General features: G+C 35.1%; 2 protein-coding genes across 2 annotated transcripts; both read left to right on the top strand.

Moving 5' to 3' along the window:
• The first annotated feature begins 739 nt into the window (after positions 1 to 739).
• On the top strand, positions 740 to 2,101 carry LOC138305447 (uncharacterized protein PF3D7_1120000-like). Its single transcript, XM_069245677.1, has one exon. The coding sequence runs from the start codon at positions 840 to 842 to the stop codon at positions 1,788 to 1,790; it is 951 nt and encodes a 316-aa protein (XP_069101778.1). The 5' UTR covers positions 740 to 839; the 3' UTR covers positions 1,791 to 2,101.
• A 14-nt stretch (positions 2,102 to 2,115) lies between these two features.
• LOC138305446 (uncharacterized) lies at positions 2,116 to 8,246 on the top strand. The gene is made up of 2 exons (XM_069245676.1): positions 2,116 to 7,865; positions 8,180 to 8,246. The coding sequence occupies exon 1, from the start codon at positions 2,358 to 2,360 to the stop codon at positions 7,167 to 7,169; it is 4,812 nt and encodes a 1,603-aa protein (XP_069101777.1). The 5' UTR covers positions 2,116 to 2,357; the 3' UTR covers positions 7,170 to 7,865; positions 8,180 to 8,246.
• The last annotated feature ends 2,532 nt before the right edge of the window (positions 8,247 to 10,778 follow it).

Raw genomic sequence — 10,778 nt, 5'->3', positions numbered from 1 at the left:
GTATTATGTATGTATAGTATTTTGTTTGAAATGCTCATTGTTATAGTACTCGCATTTAGGGGCCGGTATGTTACCGATAAGTAACGGTAATTTAGTAAAATTCCGGTTTCGTCCCGGTACCCGGTCGGTGATTAGTAACGCCGCGGGGTAGTGACGTGTGAATATTATGGGATGGACGGCATGGCGTAACAGGAAAACAACGCTGAGAAGAGTAAAGATGGAGTTTGATAAGCTTCCTAACTATGGGACATAATCGTTGGTGCACAGGTTATTTGTACCTATAAGGCACAAACTGTTGATAACATCTAGTAATGAAGTAACACAGGTAGGCTCGTTATATTTGAATATTGATGTCGGTATTGGCCAAGCATTGTTGGCAGCCTGCGGTATGTACTACCTGGAATGTTACGGCGAACTGTTCAATAAATGTGTGCTTTTAGCGTTACATACCTTGTGCGTTATATATATGTGTATGCTGTGTAATCACTGGCGACTAATGGTCCACCACAACAAATTGTAATCCTTGATTTTTTGTGTTTGATTCCCATTCCAGAAATGCAAATGGTATACAAATACCCAATGGAACTAGTATTTTGTTAAATTTTTACAGTATAGATGATGTATATACACATTGCCTTAATTTAGCAACATCAATGCATTACATGCCACAAGATCAATTTGAAGTGACCGCAGTTTTTGTGTCTGTTCAAAGAGATTTAGTGTTACCCAACCTGACAAGTACAAATAACTTAAATGACAATGTAGATAACCTGCTTACAGATGCAGAGAATCATATACCAGCTTGTGAAATTCATGATTTTGTGACATGCGATATAGATATGAAAGGACTTGAAATCAATAAACAGAAGTTTGAGATTGGAAGACAGTCTCTAATGAGAAGGAAGGCAAAATCATATAGTAGAAGAAATCAGCTTCAGAAAGAGCAAATGAGGAAAAAACGGATAAAAAAATCTATGTTAATGGATTATTCAACAGAAAATGAACAAGAAACAGACATTGTAAACACTGAAAACTTTGTTACTTCTAAAAGAGCAGCAGCAGATAAAGAAAGGTACCACATGAATGAAAATCGTAAAACAAAATTGAAAAGAACATCATGCTTAAAATACAAAGCAAATGCATCTCACAGAGAATCTGTAAAAGAAGCAAGCAAGAAAAAGTACATTTTGAATGTTGACTATGCAGAAATTAAGAAAGAGACTGCAAAGACACGGTACCATGGTGATACCATTTATAGAGAAAGTGTAAATGATGCATTAAAAATGAAATACAAGCTAGATGAGGTCCATAGAGAAAAAGTGAAGGTACAGTCAAGGCAAGTGTCAAAGAGAAAATATGATATTGAGGAAATCAGGGAATCAAAGATACAAGCTTCAAAAAGTAAATACAGATGTGATGAAAAATACCAGCGAAATTTGCAGCTGGCATCAAAAAGAAGGTATGAACTGAATGAGAAACACAGAGAAAATGTGAAGCAAGTATCAAAAATAAAGTATGAACTAAATGAGAAACACAGAGAAAACAGGAAACAGACATCAAAATTAAAGTATGAACTTAATGAGAAACACAGAGAAAATGTGAAACAGGCATCAAAAAGAAAGTATGAACAAAATGAGAAACACAGAGAAAACGTAAAACAGGCATCAAAAATAAAGTATGAACTTATTGAGAAACACAGAGAAAATGTGAAGCAGGCATCAAAAAGAAAGTATGAACTTAATGAGAAACACAGAGAAAATGTGAAGCAGGCATCAAAAAAGAAAGTATGAACAAAATGGTGAATTTAGAGCAAATAAGAAGGAAGTGTTAAAGAACAGATATCAAAAGGATAATGAGTACAGAGAATCTAAAAGGAAAGCTTCAAGAATGAAATATGAAAATGATGAGGAATACCATGAAAAAGTTAAAAAGAGAGTTATAACTTCAAGGAAATCAAAAGATGAACAGAAACATGATATGGAATATGTAAGTGCACAGTTTCTAGAAGAGATAAGTGAATACCCAGATCATGTATGTTCTGTTTGTTTGAAGTTGTTGTTCCGCAAACAAGTTGTGAGTTGTAATAAAGAGACATACAGAGAAAAAGAAAAGAGATATATGATCTTGCTGAACTATGCATTTCTGATGAGTATTTAAGTCCCTGTCCTGAGACAGACACACATAACTGCACAAGTAGATGTAAACTATGGATCTGTTACACATGTCACAGAAAACTCCTTGCAGGTAAAGTACCATCAGAGGCTGGAGTTAACAACCTTAAATTAAAAACTATTCCAGAGGAACTGAAATGTTTAAATGCAGTTGAAAGACATTTGATCTCTGTTGTTATTCCATTCATGAAAATGATACCACTGCCAAAAGGAGGTCAGTTTGGAGTTCATGGACCTGTTGTATGTGTTCCAACAAACGTAAATCAATCCATCACTGTCTTACCAAGGACTGAAAATGAAAACCAGTTGATACGTGTGAAATTAAAGAGGAAATTATCATACAAAGGACACTATAAGTATGAATTTGTAAATACAGCTCGACTTAAAACAGCAATACAATTTTTGAAGGAAACAAATAAGTGGTATAAGGATGTAGAAATTGATGAGTCATGGGAAAATCCAATTGAAGAAAATTGTCATTGTGTAGCAGGGAACATTGTTTCTATTCAAGATGAAAACAGCATTAAACTTCCAATCGATAACAATAATGACCCGACAGAGGAAAGTGATGAGGATAATGATGACAAATTACATGCCATGCCATTAGATACCTGTCTACAACCAGCAGACATAGCTCAGGAAATTTTAGATCAGTATTTTGATCAAGTATTTTCAGTTGCACCATGTGAGAAAAACAACCCAATCAGTCTTTTAATGGAAAAGGGCATAGAAGCAAAGGCATTTCCCGTACTATTTCCAGATGGTGAGAATGTGTTCAGTGATGAACGTGACACAGTGATAACATTATGTAGATATTTACACAATAGGCTGATGAATGTTGACAACAGATTTGCACAAGACACAAATTTCCTATTTTTTGCTCAGTACTTATCTGAACTACAGCAAGTGATATCGAGTGTGTCAATAGCTTTAAGAAAAGGTGAGACAATTGGAAAAGGTGGTCAAAGTATAACTGCAAGTATGCTACAAGATCAAGAGCATGTTAAAGATATCCTGAAAAAAGATGATGGCTACAAATTTCTTAGACCTATTAGAGGCACTCCTCCATACTGGCAAGCTACACAGAAAGATCTTTTTGCTATGTTGAGACAACTCGGGCTTCCAACGTGGTTTTGTTCATTTTCTTCAGCTGAAATGAGATGGACTGAGATTATTGAAGCTATTCTCAAGCAACAAAATGACAACCGGGAAGTTCATGATTTGGACTGGAAATCAAAAAATGACATTTTAAAGAGCAATCCTGTCACTGTTGCTAGAATGTTTGACCATAGGTTCCATACATTTCTGAAAGAGGTAATTATGTCAAATGCACAGCCTATAGGTAAAATCAAAGACTACTTCTACAGAGTTGAGTTTCAACAAAGGGGATCACCACACACACATTGCTTATTCTGGGTAGAAGATGCTCCAAAACTAGACAAAGATGATGACAGGGATATAATTGAGTTTATAGATAAGTATATTACTTGTGAAATGCCACCAGATTGTAAATCTGAAATGTATGACATAGTATCTAGTGTGCAACAGCACAGTAAGAACCATTCAAAATCTTGTAGAAAAGGTGATAAAGAGTGCAGATTCAATTTTCCGAGACCACCATCAGAGAGATCATTTATTTCACGTCCCAGAAATGAAACCACAGATGATAATGTGTCGGAGTTTGAGAACGGGTGTACCATGAATAAAGAAGAAGCTAAGGCAATCTTAGATAGTGTTTGGAGAGAAATGTCTAATGACAACAATAAATCAACAACTCAAGAAATATTTGAAGAGTTGGGAATAACACAGGATATTTTTGAAAATGCATGCAATGCCCTAACCAAAAAAACAGGTGTAACATTGAAAAGAAACCCTGATAGTGTTTGGATTAATCAGTACAATCCCCATCTACTGCGTTGTTGGGATGCAAACATGGACATACAGTATGTAACAGATGCATATGCTTGTGTGGTTTACATTGTTTCCTATATATCAAAAGCAGAAAGAGAAATAAGTCAAGTTCTAGAGCATGCTCAAACAGAGGCCAGAGATGGAAATACAGATGCTGAACAAGCAATGAAAAAGCTGGGAAGTGCATATCTCCACTACAGGGAAGTCAGTGCTCAAGAGGCAACATATAGAGTGTGTAATCTGAGGCTAAAAGAAAGTTCTAGAAAGGTACAGTTTATTCCTGTGGGGGACAATCCTATTAGAATGAGTTTACCATTGTCAGTTATACGTCAGAAATCCAATGTTGATGAGAGTAATATCTGGATGACAAGTTTAATAGACAGGTACAAGGCTAGACCAAAAAGTGAGGAATTTGAGGAAATGTGTTTAGCAACATTTTGTTCAGAATACAGAGTACTGGCATCTAGTGAGGCGTCTAGAGCAAAACATCAAACTAATGTGTATGCATTGCAAAATGATTTAGGTTTCATAATGAAAAGAACACGTACAGATGCAGCTGTGGTACGATACCCAAGATTTTCCATGACTCGAGCCCCTGAAAAGTATTATCAAAGCGTGTTGCAGCTCTTTTTACCATATCGGACTGACATTCAATTGAAACCAAATATGTTTGAAAGCTATGAAGAATTCTATCAGAGAGGCTGTGTCAAATATAAGACTCAAACAGTGTTGAAAGAAGTGATGGAAATTGTTGAAAATAATCGTTTGATATATGAAAAAGATATGGAAATCTTAGATGATGCTCAACAAATATTTGAGGAGTGTGGATTGCAAGAAGATGCATGGGCACAGATCTGTCCTGAAACAGAATGTGAACGAATTGAATGCCAACAACAAATGCTACAAATTGATGAGCCTAATGAGGATCTTGGTGGAATTCCAGATTTATTAACAAATGAAAAAAACAGCAATATAGAAATTTGTCCAACAGTGATATCAAAACAAGAAGGCCTTGCATTATTACGATCGATGAATGAGAAACAAAGTGAGGTATTTTACAAGATAAGGAAATGGTCTTTAGACAAAATCCATGGTCAAAATCCAGATGCATTCCAACTTTTTGTAACTGGTGGTGCTGGTACAGGAAAGTCACATTTGATAAAAACAGTGTTTTTTGAATTGACAAGACTTTTTGCTCCAACATTGTCTAATCCTGAGGATACTTCAGTACTACTTGTTGCTCCAACTGGTGTCGCAGCTTTCAATATAGGTGGCTCTACTATTCATAATGCATTATCAATACCTGTAGATGCACCACTGACATACCAACCTCTAGGTGATGAGAAGATCAATTCTTTGCGCACAAAACTTGGTCAGTTACAGCTACTTATTATTGACGAAATATCAATGGTTGACAAGAAATTACTGTCCTATATACATGGAAGACTGAGACAAATTAAACAGACAGGTGACCACTCTCCATTTGGTAACGTTAGTATACTTGCTGTAGGAGACTTTTACCAACTTCCTCCTGTTAAAGGAAAGGCTCTGTTTACTAAAGAAATCTGTTATGATTTATGGAATGATAATTTTTCTATAGTACAGTTAGATGAAATAATGCGCCAGAAAGAAGACAAGCAGTTTGCTGATACACTTAACCGATGCAGATTAAAACTTAAGAAGGAAAAGTTAACTCCACAAGACAATGGTTTGCTGTCTGGTAGAGAAACTGGTGAGCTGAGTGATGCTTTACATATATTTCCTTGCAATAATCAAGTTGATGAGCACAACTTGGAGGCATTACATTCTAAGTGTGAAAACCCTGTATGTATTGAAGCAGAGAACTGGTCAAAAGATGAGCGAAGTGGGAAAATGACTAAAGAAGTCGCAGTTTCTGGAAATAAAAGATCATATTCTCTTCAGCAATCATTATGGCTTGCAATAGGAGCACGTGTCATGCTTACCAAAAATGTAGATGTAACAGATGGATTAGTAAATGGGGCATTTGGTATAGTTACAAATCTCGTGACTGATAATTTAGATACAATTTCAAAAATAACCCACATAGAAGTATGTTTTGACAATAAAAGAATTGGATTAAAACAGGGTATGAAATTTGGAAATGAAGTAAAAGTTATGTTAGACCGTTATGAAGAATATAATGGGCGAAATAAACGATACATCAGAAGACAATTTCCACTTAAACTTGCATGGGCATGTACTGTTCACAAAGTACAAGGGCTTACAACAGAAAAAGCTGTAGTTTCACTGGAAAAAGTGTTTGCACCAGGACAAGCATATGTGGCATTAAGTCGTGTTACATCATTGAATGGACTGACAATAGTTGGTTTTAACGAGAAAGCAATTTTCTGTAACCCCAAAATTAAAGAGGCGATGGAAAACATGCCTTTGTTTCTATGTGACTCTGCTGGAGGAAACCCAGATCTAACTACCATTATTTATCACAATACTGAGGGATTTTTATCACATATCAGAGATATAAATGTCAACAGGCAGATACAAACTGCAGATTATTTATGTTTCACAGAAACATGGTTACCAGATTTCACTGGAGGTGATATCAATGTGAAGAATTTCTCACTAGTACATAGTCAATCCAGACAAGAATCCTACAATGTGACGCATGATCTCCACTGTCAACAACATGGCGGAGTAGCAGTATTTACCAGGCATAATGACAAGATTCAACACATAGATTTTGAAATAGAAAACCTGGAATATGTAGCATTTGATGTGAAAGGAGTAACTGTAGTTACTATATATCGTCCTCAGTCATACTGTGTCACAGAATTTAGGAAAACACTTCTTCACTTGTTACAAAAAGTAAATCAACATAGTAAGGGGTCTATCGTATTGGGTGATTTTAACCAGAACATTTTACTTAATACATCTTCATTGAAGAATGCAATGGAAGAAAAAGGTTACAGGCAATATGTTACAGAAGCAACAACTGAACGTGGAACTCTTATTGACCATGTTTATGTAAAGGGTGTTGATATTGGAAATGTTGAGGTGATACCATGTTACTATAGTTTTCATGAAATGGTAAAAGTAAGTTTTTACTGACGTCTTTGTCTAAAAAGCTTATATTTTCATTCTTGCATTTTATGAGAGATATGGAGAAAAAGAGATACAAAATCTGTTAAAATCTTTTGGTAGGCAAGTCAAGATTTGCTGACTGTATTACGTGGGAACTGTCTATGAATTCCATTATAAGCTTGTTTATTAAGACAGTAGCACTTTCTTATAATTAGAACTGTTGATTACAATTGGATGTGAACAGATTATTAGTTATATATATTGATAAACAAAGATATTTTATCAGACTATTGAATTATCCGAGTTAGCCCTATATATAGGGCAATTATTCTGTAGAGATCATGTCACCTGTATGACATGACCATTATAGGTAAGTGAATTTAGTTTCTTCACTTTACAAGTTTCATTGTCACAGATAAATTAAAGAATGTAAAGGTAGCTTTATTTGCAGCATACAAAAGTGATAGGTATTCTAGTCACTAGTATAAAATTGAGGTTTAATCTACATCAGTATGTAATACTATTATATAAAGAATCATATTAATGGTAACACTCTATCTTTCCAGACCAGCCACAGTCAGATCTGCTTGACTTACACCTGTGTTCATATGTGCTGATGGTCCTGTTTTGGTGCATGGTGTTATCATTCTTAAAAACCGGTGTTTGTGGTGCTGACCTGAATGTGATGATCTGTGACTTTATCATCATCGTGGTTGTGAAAAGGTATTCAAAGTTATGCTCTCTAAAAGACGGTATTATGTCTATGGTTAAGATGTAGATGAACATGTCAAGTACTTACATTCTGTAATGGTAGTTACACTGCTCATTACATACATATAAAATGTATGAACATGTTATTTCAGCATTGATATATTTTTACAAACAAGTGACAGACTGTTCTGGAACGTAACACTAGAGAATGATAATACCAGGTATTGCTTTCATTTTAAATTTTGATGTATTGTTTTTGAAAGGTTAATATTGTTGATAAGCATTAGTAGAAATGATTGAGACATCCATTGAAACTTATCTTGTAGTAACAACAAAGTATTGTAGACCCGTCTGCTGTCTCAACTTGTACAAAACAGAGGTTCTAATTATAGGTAGGTCAACTAAGTAGTTGTTGTAGAAATATTTTGTAGCTGTAACTCACGACATCATGCAATAAAATTACTATTAAAAAATGTTGCAGAGCTGTCATTATTAGCTCACCTCGTCTGAAGGACCAAGGTTAGCTTATGCTATACCATGGCGTCCGTGTGTCCGGCCCCTGTCCGTCCATCTGTCAACAATATACTTCTTCTTCACAACCGCTTGAGAGGCGGGGCCAAAAGGGGTCAAACTGGTTATTTTCATGTAAACAACTTCTTCTCTGAGACTAAGCATATGATAGCACTCATAATGTAATGGTAGCATGATTATAGGGTGGGTATTCAAATTGTACAAATGATGAGGCTGACCCCCTGGGGGCGTGAGGGGTGGGGTCAAAATGATCCATGTCAAATTGGCTATTTTCATATAAACGACTTTTTTTCTGAAACTAAGCATGGGATAGCACTCATAATGCAATGTTGGCATCCAATTAGGTTGGGGGTTCAAAATTGTACAAAGGGTTGGGCTGACTTCCCGAGGGCCTGAGGAGTGGGGCCAAAAGGGGTCAAATTGGCTATTTTCATATTAACAACTTCTCTGAAAGTAAACATAGGAAAGCACTCATAATACAATGGTATCATTCTTATAGGGTAGGGATTCGAAATTGTACATATGATGGGGCTGACTCCCGGGGGGCTTGAGGGGCATGGCCAAAAGGGGTCAAATAGACTATTTTCATATAAACGGCTACTTCTATGAAAGTAAACATGGAAAAGCACTCATAATGCAACGGTAGCATCCTTATAGGGTGGGAATTCAAAATTGTGAAATGTCCAGCTGACCCCCGGGGGCCTGAGGGGCAGAGCTAAAGGGTCAATTTGGCAATTTTCATATAAACGACTTCTTCTCTGAAACTTAGGATTGACTAACACTTATAGTCATTTAATATTAATAGTACCATTATATGGTTGGGTTTCAAAATTAAACTAATCGTCTGGTCAACTTAGCTATTTCTGATTGTAAGAGTTTTTGTGATGATTAGTAAAATAAAATCCAGTTGAGTGATACAAGCCTTCTGGGCCTCTTGTATTCTGCTAGGCAATGGAAAACCATGCAGCTATTGTCAGTTTGATAATCTTAGCAAAATCTGTTTGAAGTTAATTCTTCATTTTAGTAATGAAGTGTTTTTTTATTTGTAGATATGTTCTTTTTTTCATTCTATGACTTTTGATTAATTTCAGGAAAGAAACTGTGAGTAGTAACTTGTGAAGGAAATGGTGAAAAAAGTGCAAACAGATCAGCACCTGCATGATGATTGGCAATACCACCCACTCACTGGTTTGTAATTCTGAATTACATGTATTTTATTGGAATGTTTAAGTATAATTAAACGTTATGCCAAATATAGCATTGATAAGTAAATTGTATGATACAATTAAACAAAAACCACTTAAAACCATTATGTAAATTGTGTGATACAATTTTCAAAAACGCTTCAAAACCATAATGTATTAGGTTGTTTAAAGAGATTTAGTTCCAGTTCAGTGATAATCAGAAAAACAACTAAGCACAAAATAATGGAGTTGGAGTTAATTTGGAGTCATGAGCATAGTTGGGGTAAGTAGTTAGGTTTTTTTCAAATGAATGACCTTGACTAACCACAGCTTAATCAAGGTTAAGCCTAAGGTTTCTGACTCAAAAGACATGATGGATGAAGTATAATGTACGTAAGCTTGTTTTAAAGACTTCAGTTGCTATGACTTTTACACAAAATTTGACATATCAGAGAGATTTAAGGCTCAAAAAGGAAACAAAATTAAGTATTTGTTCTTATTGTCACTTTCTTTTTAAGTTCACTGTTGGGTTGTCTTTGGAAAGAAACCTTTGTTGTCGGTGTGGCCTTGATAATATTGTAACAGTAAGTCTGCAATAAGATTTGCCATCAAAACCATGAAATAAAACGTGTACATCAGTCATGGAATTATATATAATGTAATCCTGTATCCATTCATGTTAGTTAAGAAGAAATAATGTCATTAAAATGTAGTCTTATTACAAGACTTTCACTTTAAAGTGTATAACCTTTGAAACGGTTTCATGTAAAGGTAAATATGTTGTTGTTTTTTTCACAGGTTGTCCAACACTTTATTTATACATGTAAAGAGATGGTAGTGACAGATGAAATGACAAAGACACTGAAGACTGTATACAGCTACTTTCAATGAAGACTGGTGCATCCATACATCAAGAACAATATTGATGCAATTTAATAGAAAATAAATGTAAATTATGAAGTGATGTAAACTTGTATGCACCATTTGATTTAAATGGTAGGAACAAAGTCATTTCAAGTTTTTATATGCTGTCAAAGTTAATTTTTAAAGACATGATATTCTTATGTCTGTTTGTAAACTTTTTCTTTCTTCTGGAGATGATCTGGAAAAAAGTTATATTCAACTATAATTACTGGAATTGTAACCCTTTGTTACCTTTTGGTTTTTGCTTCGTAGGACTACACTTGAAAACACACATTTTAAACTTCTT

The sequence above is a fragment of the Argopecten irradians genome, chromosome 13, assembly GCF_041381155.1.
Source record: "Argopecten irradians isolate NY chromosome 13, Ai_NY, whole genome shotgun sequence".
Classification (NCBI taxonomy): Eukaryota; Metazoa; Mollusca; class Bivalvia; order Pectinida; family Pectinidae; genus Argopecten; species Argopecten irradians.
Note: the sequence above shows the minus strand (reverse complement) of the source record. Positions and strands in the feature narration are given on the sequence as shown.